The sequence below is a fragment of the Bactrocera tryoni genome, chromosome 1 (genome assembly GCF_016617805.1).
Source record: "Bactrocera tryoni isolate S06 chromosome 1, CSIRO_BtryS06_freeze2, whole genome shotgun sequence".
Classification (NCBI taxonomy): Eukaryota; Metazoa; Arthropoda; class Insecta; order Diptera; family Tephritidae; genus Bactrocera; species Bactrocera tryoni.
Window position 1 is genome coordinate 63,117,622 of NC_052499.1, and position 22,396 is coordinate 63,140,017.

Genomic DNA, 22,396 nt, shown 5'->3' on the forward strand with positions numbered 1-22,396 from the left:
CGTCTTGGCGTTCCGCTGCATTGAACGCAATTGGTCGAATTTCTTTGAAAATTCTATTGTGCAGACGCATTGCGGTCTCGTTCGGCATTCGGCGTTATTTCGCTCTAAGTTAGTTGCTGCTATGTGTTGGCTTCGTTTGTTCTATGGGCGTGCATAGTGTGTGTCGCACATAGCGCTTGTTGCCCTTAGTGGGTGCTTCAGATTCTTGAGATGTTTAATTGATGTTACCGCAAAATATTTCGAATCGCCCCGTTTTCAGGGACATTACTTGTATATACTTAGACACAGAGGGGTGTTAGTAGTACACATCACTCTTGGTGTCGGGATCTCAGCGTTTGTGTGTAAATAAATTATTTTTGTTGTTGGTGATGGTTGTGTTGGCTGGTGGTTGCGGTAATTTATGAAGTCATTAATTTCTGTTGACAGACAAAGATGTTGACGTTGAAGGAATCTATTCATTATAAATATTTAGAGTAAATTGTATTATAATTTACTAGATTTGTTAAACACTATATAAAAAGTTTGATGTCAAAATAAAATATTTAATTATTTTTTATTATTAAATTGTAAAAATAGGTAATATAATTTGACGGATTCAAGCAATATAATTATGTTTAATTGGTAGTAACACCTTTGTTAAATGCTTGGCTGAGCGTTGATGTTTCTACTTTGGCGTGTGCGTTGACGTTTTGTGACAAATGAAGGAACATAAACGTTTTAATCTGACTCCGAATGGCTAATAGATCTTTTAAGAAATATTTGTGACAGAGAAACCTGTTGATATTAATCGAATATTGATTCTGTGTGGTGGTTGTGGTGCTTTTTTGCTGTTGTTATTATAATTAATATCTATACATCAGCTTAGAAGAAAACAATAAAAAAAGCTAACTTCGGCTTTAACGAAGCTATAATATCTTTTACATGGTAAGCAATTATATGCAAAACTAAATCTGGTGGGTAGCCAACCAATGATTTGCGTCCAACGCAAAATTTTCTGCTAATTCTCTAAAGCCACGTTTTTTCAATACGAACGAAGACGAATTAAGCCTACTAGGAAGAGAAAAATTATTTTCTTGACTTTGATCGGTCAGTTTGTAAGGCAGCTATATGTTATATTGTTTCGATCTGAACAATATGTTCGAAGATTGTGTCATTTCCTGGATAATAATCTATGCCAGTTTCGGCAATATAATGTGTCAAACAAAAAAGCTTTGCAGAGAAGATGCAAACCAATATCTCAAAACCCTTGATGAATTTGGTTCGCATACAGACTTAAACTCACTATAACCCGTCCCATTGGGCATTTTTTACAACGTAAGCGCCAAAATTTTAGAAAGAGGAGCTCAACCACACAGCATAACTTTCGGTTCCTTCTCCTCGCAGCTCCAAACTCGTTGCAAAAATCACCCGTTATATAAGAATAATACCAAATTACGCTTTCTTAGTTTCGCCGAAGGTTAAGAACAGTTAGTTAAAAATATATATGGAAAAAGTTCTATTAGATATAAAGCTTCGAATCATTTAACTTTCTTATATTAAGTTGTCAAATGTCTCCCTTCCGCTTTTTTGCTCTTTATTCAATGCTTTATAAAAAGTGTTACAGTAATCGGATTTAGTTCAAATATGCGCGGTTTCGTTCGATAATCTGTTTCCACCTAGACGGCAACTTCACAATACCCCCCTCGTAGAAGTCCTCTTTCTTATTTGTGAAGAACTCGCCAGTCACTTTTCACAAGCCTCTTTTGGGTTCAACTTTACACCAACAAGAGCGTTCGCCATGGACAGGAACAGGTGGTAATCACTTGGCACTATGTCCGGGCTATATGGTGGATGCGATAAAATCTCCCATCCGTGCTCCTGTAGCTTTTGACGAGTCATCAACGAAGTGTGTGGTCTGGCGTTGTCCTGGTAGAACACTACACCCTTCCTGTTGGCCAATTCTGGACCCTTCTGGTCGATCGCCTGCTTCAAGCGGTCCAGTTGTTCGAAGTGATGGTAGAATTAAGCGTTTGGCCATATGGGAGCAGTTCATAGTGGATAATTTCCTTCCAATCCCACCAAACACACAGCAAAACCTTCCTGGCCGTCAATCCCGGTTTGGCCACTTTTTGGGACGATTCACCGGCCTTCGGCCACGACCGTTTTCGCTTGATATTGTCGAATATGATGAATTTTTCGTCGCCATTCCTTCGCAGTTCCAAGTGATGGAGTACCATCCCCCAAAACACCATTTATCTCACGGAACGTTTCTCTAGCGGATTTGCTTTTAACGAAGGAAAACTTTAAAATAGCGCGAATCTTGGCGTTAGTGAACTCCATGTTTACAGGTCTATAACTGTTGAACGCAATATCCAAACTAATCATGCATAGCGTCGTTTTGTAGGTTATGTCAAGACCTTTCAAAGATGTATAGTATTGCCATATACGAGCTCTGTAGCGTTTTATACATAGCCGCGAAATTCAAAAGACAAAAAGGCGGAAGGGAGATACATATTTGACAACCTAATATTACCTATTGAATTTTGAATACTAACAACAGAAATCTGTAAAAGCATATGTTTGTATATACATACAATAATGGATGTTGTTTTTTAACTCAGTAATGGTTGCCGTCTCAGTTCAATATTTCCAATTTATTTATAAATTTGTTATCATGACCCGTAGAACATTATCGGTACCCTGTAACCTTAAGCATTGTTCAAAAGTAAATGAACTTTTAAATACATGAGATATATGAACATACGCATGTATATACCTATGTACATGCATGAACGAACGAGAGATTGAATGAAGAAGAATAAGCAAAGCAATAATGTGCGAAATATTAGCACAAAAAGCAATAACGTCATTGATAAAGTGATCAACGTATTTTCCAAATTCGTTTCGATAGGAGGCTTACTGTAGATCGCAATAAAAGTGAGATTAATGATACATTTTCTTTAAAACTTTGTTGATTTTTCAAAATACGAAATTCATTTTTTACCATTCTAAACAAAAATAGCAGAGGTAGCATCAGCTTTAGACATTTAACATCAGAAATATTGGATAAAATGTGAAGAAATATTCTAGTTAAGGTCAATTTCTATTGTCAAACAGTAGAGATTTTCTGTTTGAAGCACGAATTTTCGGTCCGACCACAAACTTTTCTGCTTTGCTAATATACAAATATTCCATAGCTCAAAATATTTGCATATTTTCTATTTTTTATTTTAACTTGTATGACACGATTTTTCTTAACGAATTTAATGTATGACCTTAATTTAATTACAAAACAAGAAAAATCGTCAAATTTGGTTGCTTCGAACCTTGAATCTTCTTTCCGAATTAAAACGTTTCCATACAAGCATGTGGTTTTTATCGATAAGTTATATGGCACCTAAAAGCTATAGTGGTCCGATATCGGCAGTTTCGACGAATGAGTAGTTTCTTGGGTACTAAAGGATGCCTGTAAAATTTCAGATCGATATCTCAACAACTGAGGGACTATTTCTCGTATATACAGACAGACGAACAGGCAGACATGCCTTGTGGATTTTTTACAATATTTTTAAACTTCAAGGCCTTTTCTTAAGTAGAAATAAATGCTCCTCTTCAGTAATGAGTAGTAATTGTGGTCAAGAGGAATCAACTTTGCTATTATTAATAAAATAATTGCTGCAATCATAATATGTGTTTAGTAATTATTGAATTTTATGCAAATTTGTCACAAAAGAGAATAATAGAAGATTAAAAATTTCTTCTGATCGTAAAACTAGCCAAAATGTCTACGTTAAATTATAAAGTTCGGCCTAAATCTGTCCATGTTGATGAAAATGCACATCGAGATTGCCTGTGTGGGCTTCGATTTTGATAAAGATTTACTACAGCGCCTTTTAATCATAAGCACGTCATACTAGGGACTTGATTTTAATGCTGAAAAATAAGTCATACGGTAAATAATTGCATAGGACGTTTGCTTGATGCATATATATTTATATTACATTTATATTTATATGTGAAAGCATGTAAAGGGTGTGCCGAAATTAATGCGAAATTGGGATTAAATAGAAAACAAAGTTTTTAGTTTTCCGATTGTAATTTTTTTATTGATTCATAAAGTTTATAGTTAAGGTTATTTGTGAAGTAAAACATGGAACAAATGGCCTCCATACACATACGCACTCGTTTGTCGAAATTTACATGACTATTCTACACAAATATGGCTGAATTTCCTTGATGTAACATTGAATCCCCTACTTTAAAGCTCGCGTGTTTGTGGGCTTGTTGCTATAGACCTGTGATTTTAAATAAACCCATACATAGATATCTTATGATGTTAAAACACAAGATGTAGGGGGCCAATTCCGATCGCAAAAACGAGAAAATACACGACTTGGATATATTTCCTGCAGTAATTGAAGTGTTTCCCGATTTGTGTGACATGTGTCACTGTCCTGTCCCTGCATACGCTGTAGAGAGCTTCTTGTAATGTGCAATTATTGTCTACGACGCCGAATTGTGGTTGATGGATTGTTACCGACATTTTCATGCACTACTTCGATCATTTTATTTTAACGACTTGTTTTTGGACGACCAGTGTGTTTGGCGTCTCCAGTTTCCTGAAAGTTTTCAATTAATCTCTTCACAGTTGACGAAGTTAAACCACTATTTCGACCATTTTTTGAATGAAGTTTTCCCACAGTGGCCGCCAAGCTTTCATTATTTTTGATTTATTATTCCAACATGTTGTTATATCGTTCCAACGCTCCATTTTTACTAAGCCTCAACTGTCAGCTACCGATTTGTTGTTTTTTTTTTTTGGTTGTCAACATTTTACTGCAAAAATGACAATCTAAATTTTGCGTACATTTTGGGATACCCTGTATATAAGCTTCAATACATATTCGTGCGGAAATATATCAGCCATGTATTTGACTGTCTGCATCGACGTACGCTGAAGTGCACTGACTCTGATAACACTTGAGTTTGAACTTTTGCTTTTGATTTCTGATAGGCGCATCTCCGATCTGGTGTATAAGTCTCAGCGCGGGCTTGTCAATGGCAAATCTCTTGCACAGCGCTTGCAAGAACGCATTACAATTAGCTGCCGTTATATATATACATAAATATAAACATATAAAAAATAATATATGTATGTATGTATATATTGTGCTTATGTTGGGTTCAAGTAGCAATGAACTCATTTCTCTCATTGAAAACTGTAAATCGAAATAAATACGTTTAAATTTTTTTGCATAAACTTGCGATTTTCACGCAAAACATTAATTTTTTGCTTTTCAAGCAGCCAGGAACTACTCAGGCATAGCAAACATATTCACATACACATATTTATGTATAAAAAAAAAAAATACATTTAATGCTTATTTGTATGCAGGCAGAGCAAAATGTCCGCCCCCTTTTCGCGAAATGTCACATTCACCTATCAATCACTGGCAGCAGGTTTCTTTGGGCGGCGGCTCCCTGCGGCTTTTAGGCGGCTTCTTCAGCTGCTGGCAGCGTCACACTTTCCGTTTATAATTTAGTGCGCTTTTATAATTAATTAAAAATAGTATATAAGGAATATGCATTCATAAGTGTATGCATATATAAGTGTGTGTGTGCGTTGGGTATGCAGTTTTGAAATTTTGTGTCGTGACGAAAGAAATTAAATTCGAAGATAGGCGCAGAAAATCCGTAGACGCTGCCGGTAAAAACGCCATTTCATGCCAAATTTATATTTCAATTTGTGTTTGCTGATCCCAGAAAAACTAAAAATACTCACACACACATATCCACGTTTATCTACACAAACACACAGTCGAACTCATGTATGTTTTTGTATTTTTTTCAAATTTCTTTTCAAGCTTTGTTGGCAAAAAGAAAGCATTTAATTGAAGAAAAAACCCAAATTTATTTGCCAGCAAATAAGTTACCAAAATGGTACCTGCGCGAAATAAATAATTTTTTCATTCTTTATTCCTTTTTCACTTTGACTTTTCTACTTTGCTCACACTCGCTAAGAATTTTCGCTCCGCCATAAACCGAAATGAGTCAATCTAATTGGGCTAAATGCTTATAGATTTGATTAAAACGAAATATGAAAAATTTAATTATATGCTACATTAAAATTATGGCGTGGAACGTGTTAATTAAAAGAGCACGAACCATATTTTTTCTGTGTGTTCGCAGTTGAATGGAAAAAATCAATGTTTTTATTAAATGAATGAAATTGGTGAATGTTGTTTATGCATTGTTTTATTGTTTGCGAAAGTGTCTATGAAAAATCTAAAAAATGCTATACTCCAATATGATAAAGTTATGTAATGCAATAAAAACTAGTTTAGTCATGAATTAATAGAGTGATATAAAGCTGATGAAGCGATCTATGTGAAATTTAGGCTTTAAAAATCTTACATGTGTCTATAAATTAGCACTAATTAGTAACCATGAGATTAGAAATGTACGTATGTTTAAATCACAAACAGTTTCCTTTGTCGACAAATTATTGTCAGTTGTTTCTACTTTGAAACGGATACACTAGAGAATTTCGTAAAATCGATTATTTTGCAAATACATCGTGTAAAAAATACCCGGATATTGTAAATAAAACGAAAAATATGTATTTAATTATTAATCAATATTTATTTAGTCGCCTTCAAAGCAATCTCTCAGCTCCTTCAGCGAATTTTTTTTATAACTTTGATCGACTGAAAACTGGTTCCACGGAGCAGCAATTTCAGTTTGGGGAATAAGAAAAAATCACACGAACCAAATCTGGTAAATACGGTGGTTAATCGAAGGTATTCATTACCCTTTAAATTCTAAATTCGTGTACAATCGTGGCTCGATGCAATGGTGCATTATCATCATGTAAAATCCATGAATTGTTCTTCCACAATTCCAGTCGACCTATATTCTCACGCAAACGCCGCCATACTCCTTATTGACGCCATGATGCGCCAAAACACGAATATCGAAAAAGCCAATGAGCACCACTTTAATGTTTGATCGGCTTTGGATTGGTTTTTTCTTGGTTTCGGTTCGTTTTTTCCCTTCATTCCGATGATTGCTGACTTGTTGCATCTCAAACTCATAAACCCATATCTCATCGGCAGTTATAATGCTTTTCATGACTGTGGGGTCGGAATTCGCACGATCAAACATGTCCAAAGAAACCTGTTTACAGTATTCTTTTTGAAAAAAAATCGACTTTATTGGAAGGAGTCGAACAAGAACGCGTCTCATACCCAAAATATCCACCAAAATCATTCGAACGGGCTCACGAGAGATGCCAAGCTCTCTTGACATCTCTCTAACGCTTGCCTGACGATTTTCAAGCACCATATCCTTCACTTTTTTTTAATATTTTCATCAGTTAAAGAGGTCGAAGTCGTCCAGAACGAGACATGTATTCGATATTTATATCCATTATAAAAATCGCAACGCACTACCGAGTAGTACCGATTTAAGCAGATGCTGTAAACAAACTAGTCGAAAGATCGCGCTAATATTTGGCTTAGTAATATAAGACAGTTCTACCAACTTAGCCAAATACATTTTTTTGAACTATCATATACCCGGGAAATTTAATTATAATGTATTTACATATATATTTCAGAAAATTATTCGATAATTTAAATTTCTTCCGGAGAATAGAGATATGAGCGTATTTGTTAGAATTTTTTAGTTGACGTTGTCGTAAGTGACCCACTGTTCATCATGTCCGTGAGTTTTTCTGCGTTAACTCATTTGAAACGTATACCTTGTACTTTGTTTTGTATCCGGCCATATTTAAATGGTTCAATGTTTTTTTCTGAGTTATTTAACTCTTATACATATATCGAAGTAATAGTCGGTATCAAAGATTTCCTTTATTTTATCGCTATAATCGAGTTTTGGTCTTCTAGAACTTGTTGCATCTTTGGCATCAAAGTTACCGAATTGGATTCGACATAAGCAATATTGCCCGTGATTGGCATCAGGATCATAAAAACAATTCCCATTTTTAGACGTCTGCCTGGATTTTTTGCTTTTATCGAAAACTATAAAATATGATGTATTCCCTCTCTGCTGGTGTCTTTCTTTGATGCGTGCTCAAAATATACTGAGTGTGAAACTCACAAAACTATTTGAAAAGTGTTTATGATTTGAAATCTTATCTACAGCCATATAGCGATCTGACTTATCCAATGCGAAATACAAATTACCAAAGCCATCTATTGTACAAATAACGGATTTCCTTCTACTAGATCGATAGATAACACCTTTTGATAATTTGGTTTAAATTTCTATTTTTTTATTTCATCGAAACTTTTTAGCAACAAAGAAAACCTTAACCTAAACAAGTTCATGTATTACCTCATTTTTATAATATTTTAATATATTATAAAAAAATGGCGTAATATTAATATAAATAGAACATAAATAAGGCTTGCCCTTGAATTAATAGTAAACCGCTGAAGTTGAAACCAGCTTGGTTTCAAATGTATTAAAGTTTCTCAAAACTGTCTTAACATCACTATTCACAATTGTTGATGGCTTTGTGGGAAATCTCATTGCTACAAAATTATGAATGTGTACTTACTTATATTTTGTATATACATATGTATATATACACCATAAAAAGCCTAATTAAAAACGAAATTATGAACTATAAATTCTGGGAAATTGGCAAAGACAAGAAGACCCATTGTTCTAACTAAATTGCCGTCTACAAAATGATAATATACAATTTAACTTGCCTGAATTGTATGTGCATGTGTATGCATGAGTGTACATGATGGACACTATCAATATAAATGGACGTGGCAAATGCTCACACATAGTTGTAGAGTAGTGTATGAGTAAAACACAAAAAACGTACAAATTTCCATATGCACATTAGGGTAAGTATGTTTTAAGTGTAAGAATATTGATCGCAGAAATTTTTAAGTAAAGTTTGACCTGGGTGGCGAATTGATGTAGCAAATTTTTGATATAATGTAGCCACCAAAAGTTCATTAGAATAAAATGATGGTTTTAGAAGCTTTATGGTCAGTTACACCATCCTGTTGGAACCATTTCTTCTTTTGATTAGTTATATTTGTGTGAGAAATAATAATTTGTCTTTAGCGCATACCACTGACGGTACTAATAGTGCTTTCATCGAACAAGCCACATTTGAAAGTATTTTTTCTGGATATTGTAGCTTATGGCAATTTTAGCTAAAAGTTTGTATTTATGTATATTTATTTTGTATTCAACAGCTTATTTTAAGTGTGTTGTTGACCATAGCTTCGCGCTCAAATTTTTCTCGATAGATTGCAAAAATAGATAGATTGATTTCAGCATAAAAATCTCGAAACTAACAAAAAATGTTTAACTCAATGTTTAAAGCTCAGTTATTAATAGACAAATGCGTTTTTGAAAATTTCAAAAAGCGCATTTTTTTGATATTTTTTTCAGGCGTAAAAATACGAGTACTGTAAGAAAATAAATCCAAAAAAGCTTGTGTCTAAACATAACGAGATGTTTTGTGAATCAATAAGACTTTTCAGGTTTCTGATAGTTTATATTTATATTTATAGTTTCTTCAGAATCGTTCTTTAAAAAATACTAAAAACCAAGATGCTTTCGAACAAATCCTTTAAAAGGCATTAATTATCTAATTATGACTACGTTAGAAAAATGCAAAGCAAAAAATACATTAAAAAAAATACTTTACCGTAATATAACTAAATAATTTAGTTTTTATCCGATTCGACATTTTCAACTCTCAACAGTGTTATGTTATTGAGCTGCCTTCTAATAAAGAGTAAAAATCTGCACACCCAAATGTTTGCAAATATAAGTGTACTTAATACATATGTACATCTGCATATATGTACATACATACATATTTGTAGTCCAAATGATTCTTGGAAAAATCTCTTTGAGCTAAAATGCCGAAAGTGATAAACATTTATTATGGTATGTTGTATATACATAAATATATATGCATATGTATGTGTATGTACCATTCTAAAAATGTGCATATTTATGTAAATTGGCGCTAATGAAATGTTGATACATACATTTTACGTGGAAAAGTTTGCCTTTGCGCCCAAAAGCATGCAATAATACATACACACACAAAATTAGCTTGGAAATTAAATTAAGCGCTTACGCGCGCTTAAAAATGCAGACTATATAAATATATAGAAATAAGCGTACATATACAATATATACTTGTATATATATATATTTATATATGTATATATACATTCCTGCAAGTTCATTCAAATGGCTGCAACTATCTGGTAGCTTCAAAAGTCATTAATTTCCTCACTTATATGCCTTAGATCGTAAATGTATGGGTATATGTGTGTAGGAGTGCGGTCATAAAAATGATTATTTTGTGACAATTTTTGCTAAGCGCAAAATGAACTACAGCTGACATAATTGAAGTCTCGTTGATGCGTATAAATCTGATTATAAAGCCCATTAACGATCGCAAACTGACTAGAACCGATTTAAAATAAACATTTTTAAACAAATTTTATTGTTAATAGCAACAAAGTGATAATTATTTTTTAAATATTCTTACTTACGACTTTGAGTGGAATATATGTATGTATGTATACTATATTATATTGCGGAAAATATAGTATACAGGCTGTGAGTTTGCCGTCGGTAAATTAACTTGTCAGAAAACATGCATAGTTTTCCGATATTTATCGCACATATGCATATATGTACATATGTACATGCTAGGCAATATATATTATATGCATTATTTATTTTTAGGTTTATTTTGTTTTTATTATAAAGATATATTATTTTTTCATAAAATATCGAACGATCGTTATCTGATTCGAAATTTGAATCTGTCTGACGAGGAGTGATAACTAGTGCAAAATCTATCTTTATGAGATGACAATTCGAATCTCCCACCTGTCAACTGACTCAATGTACTCGGGCACTACTTCATTGCTTGCGGTCCATATGTAATTAATGTCCTCTCTGAGCATCGAACATCGATTAGTATTTACTGTACATGTTAATTCTATCTGCAGTTTCCACATCAAAATATCTTAAATATAATTTACTTATTTGTATTTTCTAAAATGTACCTATATAAAGGAATTGCAATCGCAACTAACAAAATGTCTACTTACGAACGTACGATGCTTATACAAGTATTATATACTAATGCAATATTTAGTTACCTACATACTTAAGTACGTACCAATGTGTGCGTATATGTGATGCCTACTAATGTTTATGTTTTTCAAAGCTCAAATGTCAAATTTGTTAATTATCTCATTTAATGCACAATTTAATTCAACAAATTAATAGTGATAACAGTAATGTTTTCAACTTAATAATCTATTAAAATTGTTATTTACGAAGGTTTTGTTTAATTATAACAATAATAACTTATGTGCTAGCTATTTAAAACAAGTACGAAAGTGCTAAAGTCGGGTGAATCTGAACTTCTTATATCCTACCAATATGCATGGAATGAAACTACTAACTGGATTGGAAAAATATTTGGTTCGTCATGGGCTCACTTAGTTTCATTACTATATCATATTTTGCTTCGTCTCTGAGATATTTGTATTAAAATAAACCTCAAATGAGTTAAATGTGATATAAATTAAACCGAAGTAGATAAATTATTTATATTTGGGTATATGAGTAAAAATTTAATCAGAAAATTGAAAATAATTAAATTAGGGATTTGAGGTTTAGACCAAGGTCAAGAGCTTTTACATTCATACTCATCGACAAAGCAGGTTACGTATTGTATAAAATTAACCAGAGGTCCGAAAAACTTTATACTTGGTATATGTTGGCTATGAGTATTTTAAACTTTTTTTGAGATCAGGATACGCTATTCTAGGAAAAGGCGTAGTCCAAGCTTCATTATTATATCTCACTGATTCGCTAAAATTCAACCACTAGGTACAGGTCCCATAATATGTGTCTGGAGGTTTAATAAATTATAGTCCGATTTCGACCATTTTTGATGTGAGGACACAATTTGTGCAAAAATTTATTCCGATAACTCCCTTGCTGTATGTTTTATATATAATCGGACGGAAGCTATAATTTTATTTTTTGACGAGTTGGCGTGGTTCTACTCTGATTTCGCTTATTTTTATACTGTTTCTGCATTCCTTTGCTAAATTTGGTTGAAAATACTGATATATAGGATTTCATCTAAAGGTAGGCAGTGCCAGTCCCATTAATCAATTTTTTGTTCCGGATCCTATAAAGCTCTTTCATACCATCTTGGTTGGGAAATTTCTTACATATTTATTCAGGGAGTTATCGCGCTTTTATCAGTTTTTAACATAACCATTATCCAAATAATCCATTACTCAACAAGAAATATGTTTTTATTCGATTTCAAGCATTTTCATACCGTTGTTATAGTTTCAGATTCAATTCCAGATTTTCAACACGCTCTTTATCTTCAACACTAACTTCCTCTTGATTTGAACAAAATATCGGCCAAACGACCACTACGGCATTGTTTGCATAAGTATCTCCACCCATTTACGTTCAGTTTTCGCTTTCTAGTCTGCTTTTTTGTATCGTTTCATGATATCTTTGTATGGTTGCCAGATTTTAATTCTAAACTAATTTACGCAAATTTTCCATTACCCGGTGCAGCATTTCGGCTGGAATTTCGGCTATAGTGCGCTGAATGTTGTCTTCAACGCCCGAGGTGCTGGTTAATTGGCGAAAATCTTTATTTAACATATCCCCTAAGAAAATAATCTCGAAATAATTGTCGAAATTAACGAGTTGTCAAACTTTGCACATAATGTATCCAAACATATTTAGGCGTGAATCATGAGGCGGCGCATCGTCTTGTTGGAAATACACAGAAAAAGTAGGTCAACATCGTGTTAAAATGGTCGCTATTGTTGGTAACGGGATTTCCTGCCTCAATTCGAATGATATAAGGTGATGCGGCCATACCACAATCCGAACGAAACGATAGATTTTTGGTAATTAATTTCCTGAACCATACGAGCATTTGACTCACATCAAAAGCGACATTTTTAGGCATTTTTTCACGGAGCCATTAAGCCAAAAATGGACCTCATTTGAGAAGATGTTAAATATTTTGCCACGGCAATAAATACGTTAAAAAAGCCTTGGTTTCGTGGATTTCAAAAAACTACTGAAATCGCCCACTGTTATCGCACATTAATATTGGCAGCACGCGAATCTAGGTAATAACACAAAGAAAATGGCGAAGTAAACAAGCAATTGCGATAGTATTCGTGTTTATTGCGCTATCTAACAAGCAAAGATAAATAATGTTTCTGAAGCTTGTGTATTTGCTCGCACCATATTTGTTTATGAGTACAACGACATATACCTACCTGTATAAGTATACATACATTTATATACAATACCACAAACTGAGATTGTTTAAAATATTTGCATACATTGGACAACCTTTAGATAAATGCATATGTATGTATACTATGCGGGACTACTTGTTTAAGATAACAAACGCTAAGCCAATACAGGTCAAGCAAGGCACTCATACACAGTTAAAGAAATCACCTTCTTTACTGAATTGAGCAGGTACAGTTAATTAGTCACAATGTAATATATCAAATCTAATCGAGTGACTTATAAACATTCAAATGCAATGTTGATAAGTTAACAAAGAATAAGTGGGCATCGCCATTAAAATTAATATTCTATATATTTACAAAATTAAACCAATGAAACGTATGTTATTTCAAATATACATACATATTTAAAGGAATGTTAGAGGGAGAAATAGAGATTCGCATTGCAAACACGTTGCAGTATGAATACATGACTTCAACTTCCAATATAATTCAACGAAAAATTAAGAAAAGCATATTTTGCATAGAAGATTAGTATATTCAAACGAACGAGAAAAAATATTTTCTTCCGATTTCCGAATCGATTATTAAAATATATAAAAATTGCATACAAGCATAAACTGCCCGTAGCATCGTCTTGAATGTGGCAGTGCAGTACAGGGCTAAGAAAAACTCACCAAACTAATACCCATCGAATACATGTTACCTAACATTAAAAATTAGTGTACGCACGTCTCGAAATACTCGTGCTCTCCTGATCTTTTTTCAGTTTCAAGCAACGTTGAAGACGTCCATTCATAGTTTATTGTATTTGTCATTGATTAGCAGCCAAATAATCGTAATCACTTGGAATCGAATCTGGAGCAACATTGTTAGATCATCCTTAGCTTTTTCTCTACGGTAGCACATAAAAAATAAATTTTGAAAATATCACGGATCTGCAGATTTTTTATGGAATATTGCTTGAAGGAAACTATGACGAACCGTAATTGTTGTCATCAGATTCGTAATGGCTTACGGAAAAGTAATGCTTCCTTATTTTATCTATTATCATCATATCTGATTCGGCTGCGACTGGTTGTACCTAAATTAATAATTTTACTACGATTCGAATTTTTTTGGTTTTTTTAATCTTTAACGCTAATAAAAGTCATAAATTGTAGAACATAATAAAATTTTTGATTCTTAAATACGTTTAACTGTGCTGAATGAAAAAAAATCTATGAATTTCTCAAATAAAAACAACATTAGTCATAAACAAGTAAGGCAAGGCTAAATTCGGGGGCAACCGAACATTTTATATTCTTGCAACTTGCAAGAATCAAAGCCAAAAAACGTCAATAGTGGATCAGAATCCAAGCAAATATATATACTGACGAAATTCCCTAACATACAAGTATATAGATATGTAATTATTAAAGCCTCAAGCAAAACTACATACTAGCCCTTATTGTAGCATGGCACATAGATAATAAAAACGAATCGCTCCATTGTTGATCTTCTCGTAGGTGCAAATATGCCACCGACGATGCATGCAGCCACAACCAAGTACTACTAGTATACTTTACCCATAGTCTATATGTTCTTGTGTAGATATGTATTTGTTCTTCATTGAACACTAATAGAATGAAATTGCCGAGAGCGCTGGTGGTCGTAGCCGAGACTATTAGTAAAGTACGGAAGCCACTTTGAACCGAGTGCAAGTCAGTCTATGCAAAGAGACACGAAGGCGGGTTTATATTTACTTTAAGTAGCCGCGATTGTTTGCATTGAAAATGTTTAACGGACTACCGGAATGATGTCGAGTTCCACAAATACAACTGCAGCAGTAGTAATGGATTTGTTTGCGCAAGCAACGCGAAGCCTTTAAAAGGGTTATACCAATAAATGCAGACACCTATCTATCTATACCTACTTATTTGTATATTTATGCTTGTGTGTAGGTATGAAAGAGTGGATGAACTGTTAACAGGATTAAGTATTCTCTTGAAGATTCTTGAATGAAATATGCATACTACAAAATTGTGGGACTAAAATACTCCAAATAATGGCATTAAGTACCTTCTCAAAAAATTTTTGATTTACTACATTTATGAAGTACTTACATAAATAAGTTTTCAACCCACAAACTTTAATTTGTGTATATAATTTACCTGATTATTGCATACATATATTTTTAAGGACTTCCTCGCAAATATTTATGGAATAGATTTGCTACCGAATAGCAGTCGATTTGTGCATAAATATTTATTTACGAATTTACAAATGAGCTGCAGAAGTGCACCTAAACAAATTTGTGGAACGGATGCCGCCGCAGGGGTAGCTACCAAATTATGTTGTTCTGACTTTTTTTTGTAGAAATAAGATTTACAAATTTTCTACAAATGGCCTATGAAACACATATTTGATTTATAATTTGAAATTAAAGACTCTTCTGCAAATACAATCACTTCCTGTGGTGCAGGCTTTAAAATTGGCAAATACATACATACATACATACATATGCCTGCAAATCGTTGTTTCATAGCAAAATCTATAACAATATATTATATTATATAACTTCGATTCTAGTGTAGGGCAGACATATGGCATTACTTATGACTACAATTTAGTTTTATTCGACCTGTGTGGTTTAAAAAAACACAAGATAATAGGAAAATACCCTTAATACACTTAGCAGATGTACTTTTCATAGCATAAAAGGGATAAAAATAATTTTATCTGGATTTTGATTGATTTGTATGGCAGCTGTACATTATAGCAGCTCGATCCAAACGGTGTTTTCTGAGATTGACCCGTCGCCTTGAACAATAATCTATACGGAATTTCGTGTAGATATCTCGTCATATAAGTTTTCCATACATTAACTTTGTTTTTGGAGTAGCTCTATGCTATAATAGTCAAGTGGCAGGATATGAATTGACTGGCTCAATCAGATGGGGACATAGTAACAAGAAGTTATTACACTTACTCTATGGTGTGAAATTGAACTCGACAACTTGCTTTGTTGCTTTCTCATGTACATTTTGTTATAAGACGGCAAAGATTAAATTACACTTACTCTATGGTGTGAAATTGAACTCGACAACTTGCTTTGTTGCTTTCTCATGTACATTTTGTTATAAGACGGCAAAGATTATATCCGAAAATAATATATAAAGGATTTATACTCACAGTATATTGGCGCCATTAACGTACAGTCAAAATGGACTTGTAATTTTGCTTTGATCGCATGTAGAAGCGGTCATGTCCATGGATTTCAGAAAAATTTAAAAGGAACAATATAGATCGCTGATTCGACTCTTATTTTTGAAGGAAAATCAAGCAGCGACATCCTTCCATGGTGACTGTCGAGAATCAATTTGTCGCGTGTTCGGACGGTTTTTGTTGAAGCACTGCCAAATGCACTGAAAACGTTTATCACGGAGCATAACGTGACAAAAGTCAACAATATTGTATTGGTAGAAAAACGATTAAATTTTATGCGAGTTACTGAGGCAGTAGGAATCTCAAAAGACTAGGTGGTTATATTCTTAATGAAAGGTTTGCTTTCGCACCGCTGTAAATGCCGCGTTTGCTCACTCCGTATAATAAGCGCATCCATGAAAAACTGCTGCCCCGTTCACCATATTCTTAGATTTAAGCCCGTGTGATTTTTTTATTTTGCTTCCAATCTTGAAAATTGTTTTTCCGAACAGAAATTGAAGTCTACTTTGTAGAGAGATGAAGTGCAGAAAGAAAATCTAAAACGCCGCTTTTTCTCAAATATTCGCATAGCATTGCATGCCGAGGAATGATCGCTGTCGGTTAACCCCTTTATAATATTTTCTAAATTTTTCCGGCTCCGAAACTTGAAACATTTAAAATTTGGCTACTTTTTAGACGCAGTAATATTATGTATAATGTATAAACACCTATAATTAATATACTTGTATGTACTTCTTTAGTATTGTTAAACGGTCCACAAAAGGCATTCGAGCGGCGAAATCAAATAAAGGCTAATTTATTGACATTTTACAAAAGAGTCAAACAAGCACTGAAACGAATCAAAATGTTCGCAAGAATGTTCTTAACAAATTTTACAAATTGTTGCTGTTGTAAAGCGTGCGTGCCAAGCATGTTTCACTTGCCTTGAAAAATGAAAAGAATAAGTAAGTATTGTATTTGCATTACTACAGAGGCGAATCGATTATTGGTGAAACTTTGAAAACGAATACGTACTACTGTGGGCAAAAAATAGTAAGATTTTTAAATATTCCATTCGTCGAAATATTTTTTTTCTAGATTGGTATGACTGTCAGTGACACAGATAAAAGCCACATCAAAATAATCAATAGTGATTAGTATATGTTAATCGTACTGAAGTATATAAAGCGCATTCGGCGATTTATTCGATGAGTAAAATTATTCAAGAACGAAGTTCCATTAAATGTTATGTACGGAATCAAATGTCTGATGCCGGAACGTGTAGAATGTTGGAATAGGCCTTCGGTGGTAATTCTTTATCGCGAGCAAGTGTTTTTGATTGGTTGAAATCATTTAAAGAGGGTCGAGAACGCGTTGCCAACGAACCGTGAACGTCTGTGAAACAATGATTTCCGACTACCAGGATATCATGAAACGCATTATTACTGGCGATGAGTCTTGGATCTATGCTTGCGATGAGCGGAAGCAAAAAAAAAACCTCGTCAAAGCAGGTCAAAATCCAGGTTATATTGACAGTTTTCTTCGATTAATGAGGTTTAACGCAATCCGAATTCCTTCCGGCCGACCAACTGTCAACAAGGAACGCTATTTGAGTGTTCTGCGTCGTAAGAATCGTTAAGAATTATAAAATTACGAACAAAGTCTTACTATTTTTTGCTCACTGTAATATGCTTGGTCATTTACATAGAAAAAATACATATACATATATCACATATATTATATAAAAATATATGCATTTTTGGTACCGACATATCGAATTCCGTTAGAGTATACGGTAATATTATTATAACTATAACAAACATGAATTGTCTATCAATGAACTTCAGAGTAGATATTCACAAATTGCAAATATTTTTTTTACAAAAAAACATGATATTATGCTCAACGCTGTAAGCAATGAATGTGTGACATATCTAAAAATATGTACATACATACAAGTATGTATATGTATATATTTGCACACCCATGTTTATTCGAACCACTTGGGCAGACGCGGCTCTAGTACTGCGTTACCAGACTGTAGTGAATGGCGAAAAGTGTCACAAACGTGTATGGCTTTGCTGCGTTCATTCCAAAAATCGCTTCTGTGTGGTGCTCTCTCACAATTCGAAAATAATTAACGATCGAAAGATTACAAATGTCAAACAGAATGTCAACTTGTGTTTTCCTGTTGCTGCTTGCAGTCGCTTTACTTTTCGTGCGACGTCACTTAAATGTACAACACATTTGCCCGTCTTCATTTTGCAAGTCGGCAAATATCTGTCGACGAATGTCATGAATGAAATACCCTACATATTTTTGCTATTTACCCCACACTTGTAAAACTATTTAAAGTACATAAGTACTATTTAAAGTAATAAAGTATTAATGAAACATAGATTTGTTCATCTGAACCATTACAACTAACTAATCTGAAATATAACGAGTGGCTACTTCCGATTAAAGCATCATGGTAAAGCCCCATACTACATACATACATATATTATCAAACAAAAATTCCATTTTGAGAGAAAAATTTTCATGCATCTCGATGCATTATCGAACAATCGAGAACACTCCACCTCTGGACTTTTTCCTTTGGAAAACGCAAAGCCTTCGTCGGTAAACCAAATAAAAAATTTAACTATCCTAAAGGAGTTTTGATCTCTGGGGTAACAAAAATATGTGAAATGAATAGGTCAAGCTGTATCACGGTATGTAAGAAATTTTATCGGAAAGCAATGGTTTCCATGTAGAATCCAAGCGATCATAACAGAAAATCTTGTGGTACTTGTTATGCATACATTAGGCACAATTGTATTTTTACACGTTGAGTGTTAATTTTCATATTTGAACTAAGTAGATTTAATTTTCTGGCGTAGCGACAACACAATTTTTCTTATTTCTTCAGCAGAAAAATGTGTTTGAATAGTCGAACCACCGTGTTGTCAAGATGTTTTGCATTAATGCATCATTCTTTGGGGGATCTTTGCTTTTAGCGCCACTTAATTAAGTAATACTTGGGAGTAATCTCTTAAAGTATAATTATATTTATAAGTTCAAAAACTTATAAAATGCATATAGAGAAAGCAAATATCAAATTATATTCCAAACAAATCTAATTTTCAAGACAAAAAAAGGCGCATATAATTTGATGTTATGGCCAAAAATTTAGCTTTATTATAAAGATAAGACGTTGCCATTATGTTTTTAATGATTTTGAACAAATGCGGCGGCAAGCTCGCATATGTACATTCCAACCGAGTGGCCCAATTTTCAACCACTTTTTGCAACTGTATCTTATCTGCATAGACAAGTGAATGCACATAATCCCACAAATATAATTCAGCAAGTTAAATCTCATGATTTTGCTGGCCACACCACAGGACGATAACACGAGCTAATGGGCTCACCTAAAGCATCCTTAAATAAATTGATTGTTTTGTTGGCTATATACCAACATCCCCCAATTCAGGCACGAAAAGTCATTAATCATGGGTCTATAGCATTCCTTATTGACGGTAACATAATGAACGGCTTCAGTTTTTATGAAATATGGACCAATGATTGCTTCTAAGAATACACCAAATTGTGACTTTTTGAGGACCGAACGGCGTCTCAACAATGCAACAATTTTCCAAAAAATTCAAAACACATTCTGAAACTTATTTAAAATGCGTAAAATGCTTCAGCCGACATTTTTCGGTTTATAACAAAATACACCCCACAAAAAGGAGAGGCAATCATAAGAAAACTTTGTTGTATAATTTTTACCTCATCCTCTTATTATATTAAAAATGTATAACATATGTATATGAAAATAGGTAAGCATATGTCTATATAAAGGTGCATATTTCACATATGTAATTGTGGTATTTTTCAGTTTTTATTTGATTTCTTAACATCGACCCATATTATTAATGTTGATATTTTTTAATTTTTATGTGAATTTCCAAAAATTCTTCAACGCATCTCTGAAATCATGGGTGATTCTCCAGATTTTTTATTATTATTGTCTGATGACTCTGATGGCATTGCAACGTCTGAGGAACGAGGAGCTATAGTTTAGAAAGAAATTAACATTTGAAAATTATTTGAAAATTATTTATTAATTATTTCGAAATTATTTATTGTACTTTTGCAATGATTTTATGTTAATCTAGTTCCATATACAGTGAAAATTACCCATTACGGACAGTCCTTATAGCCGGTCACCTCCCATAACCGGACAAATTTCATGAACACAGCATTTTCATTAATATTTCATTCAAAAGTAATTCCTATAAGCGGACATGACTAGCTATCAACGATCTGACACGGACACTATTGTGATAATATTTCTTTCAAACTATTTTAGATAAACGGACAAGATTTTATAGAACGTGTAAGGAAAATTATGTACAATTTGTAGTTCCCATTTATTTCATTCATAGGTGGAGTTCTGCGACAGTTTTTTTATTAATTATACGCAAAAGGATCCCGGCAAACAAATTGACTTGCACTGGCCGCGTCTATGAGATAATTGCCATATATTCACTCCTGCCTGACATTTACTCCCATTTATTAATTTCGTAAAAATTTAGTTCTGAATAGCAGCTTCTGACTCTAGAACGCATTTTGAACACACGTTTTTGTCACGCCCAGTATGTGGACAGCTCCCTTAGCCGGTTAAAAACACTGCGACGGTGGGTGTCCGCTTATGAGGAATTTCACTGTATATATTTTGCGTTAAGGTTTATAAATTTAAATAGTCAGATACGCATATATAATATAATAAATATGCATACATAAACAAAAAATTATTTTCAGTTATTTGGAATAGTATTTTTTTTGGTTTAATATTTAATTATTAAAGATTTATTTGATTATGATAGTATTTTTTAAATTATTTAATTATAAAATTTTTAATATATTAAATTACAACATTTTGAAATTTATTAAAACTAAAATTTGTATTCATTTTTTTTAATAAGTTATCAAAACGATATATATGTAGGTATGTTTAAAATACCAGGTCTTTTAACCACGTGATTTTGCTTTTAGCAATTTATACTAACCCCCTCCGTTGGCCGCATTATTACCGTTCGGTACAACTCCAGCCGTCATATTACCTGGTACCTTTGATGGTACGGTAGATGGCATTCTCTCATTATTTGACTGGTTAATAAGAATCGTACAATTTCGGCAAATTACTGTAAAATAAAAAAAAATAATACTAATTACACAAAAAACTGTGCTTAAATAAATTTTCACAGTATTTCTCATCCTCTTCGGAATCAGATTCCTCGCCATAATCGAAGTGCTCATAGAGTCCATACAGCAGATAATCTAAAAACCCGCGTTTCTATAATTACAAGAACATCACCAAAGTCAAAATATTTTCTAATCCAATCTCTCTAAACAGTATTTTCACTTACGGTTCTCTCCAATTTGCCATCAGCGATCGCGGCGATATTTGAAATTTTGATTTTGTCCTTCAACGCTTCATCAGACTTTGGTGCTGCTTCTGCCCGTCTCCTCATTACGACACCAGTGCAAATCAGCAGGAATAGAATTTTATAAAGTCCACACATTATGCGCACAATTCCACAACCAGACTTCACTTAACAACTGTGGGTATCGCAATGACTATGAGGCTTGTGAGCCGTTGCTATGATACGAGTACTTAGGCATTGGGCTGCGTCAACTCCAAAGCTTATATAGGAATTTTGAATATCGAAATCTACATTTTTTTTGTAAACATTAACGTTTGAAAATGTGTAGCTTAGACTAAACTTCTATGCTGCACTTGTATGTATGTAAGGCTGTGCGTATGTTCACAGAAATAGGTTTTGGGTTTTATTACTTTAGGTTGATAATTTATGTCGTCAAATAAATATGTTTCTATGTGC

The 22,396-nt window shown here is 33.4% G+C and overlaps 2 protein-coding genes across 4 annotated transcripts in view; one reads left to right on the forward strand and one right to left on the reverse strand.

Moving 5' to 3' along the window:
- LOC120780070 (paired box pox-meso protein) overlaps window positions 1-22,396 on the forward strand; it is a 40,958-nt gene that overhangs the window by 11,653 nt on the left and 6,909 nt on the right. The gene's annotated exons all lie outside the window — the stretch shown is intronic.
- On the reverse strand, window positions 20,286-22,227 carry LOC120780082. 3 transcript variants are annotated; one of them, XM_040112363.1, is made up of 4 exons: window positions 21,923-22,227; window positions 21,759-21,849; window positions 21,563-21,697; window positions 20,286-20,548 (listed from the first exon to the last, which is right to left on the reverse strand). In XM_040112363.1, exons 1-4 carry the CDS (start codon window positions 22,076-22,078, stop codon window positions 20,469-20,471), a joined length of 462 nt encoding a protein of 153 aa, XP_039968297.1. In that variant the 5' UTR covers window positions 22,079-22,227; the 3' UTR covers window positions 20,286-20,468. The 3 variants fall into 3 exon arrangements, with proteins under 3 accessions (XP_039968297.1, XP_039968288.1, XP_039968303.1); XM_040112354.1 differs by having other exon boundaries at window positions 20,286-20,563; window positions 21,923-22,226; XM_040112369.1 differs by having other exon boundaries at window positions 20,509-20,548; window positions 21,517-21,697; window positions 21,923-22,225.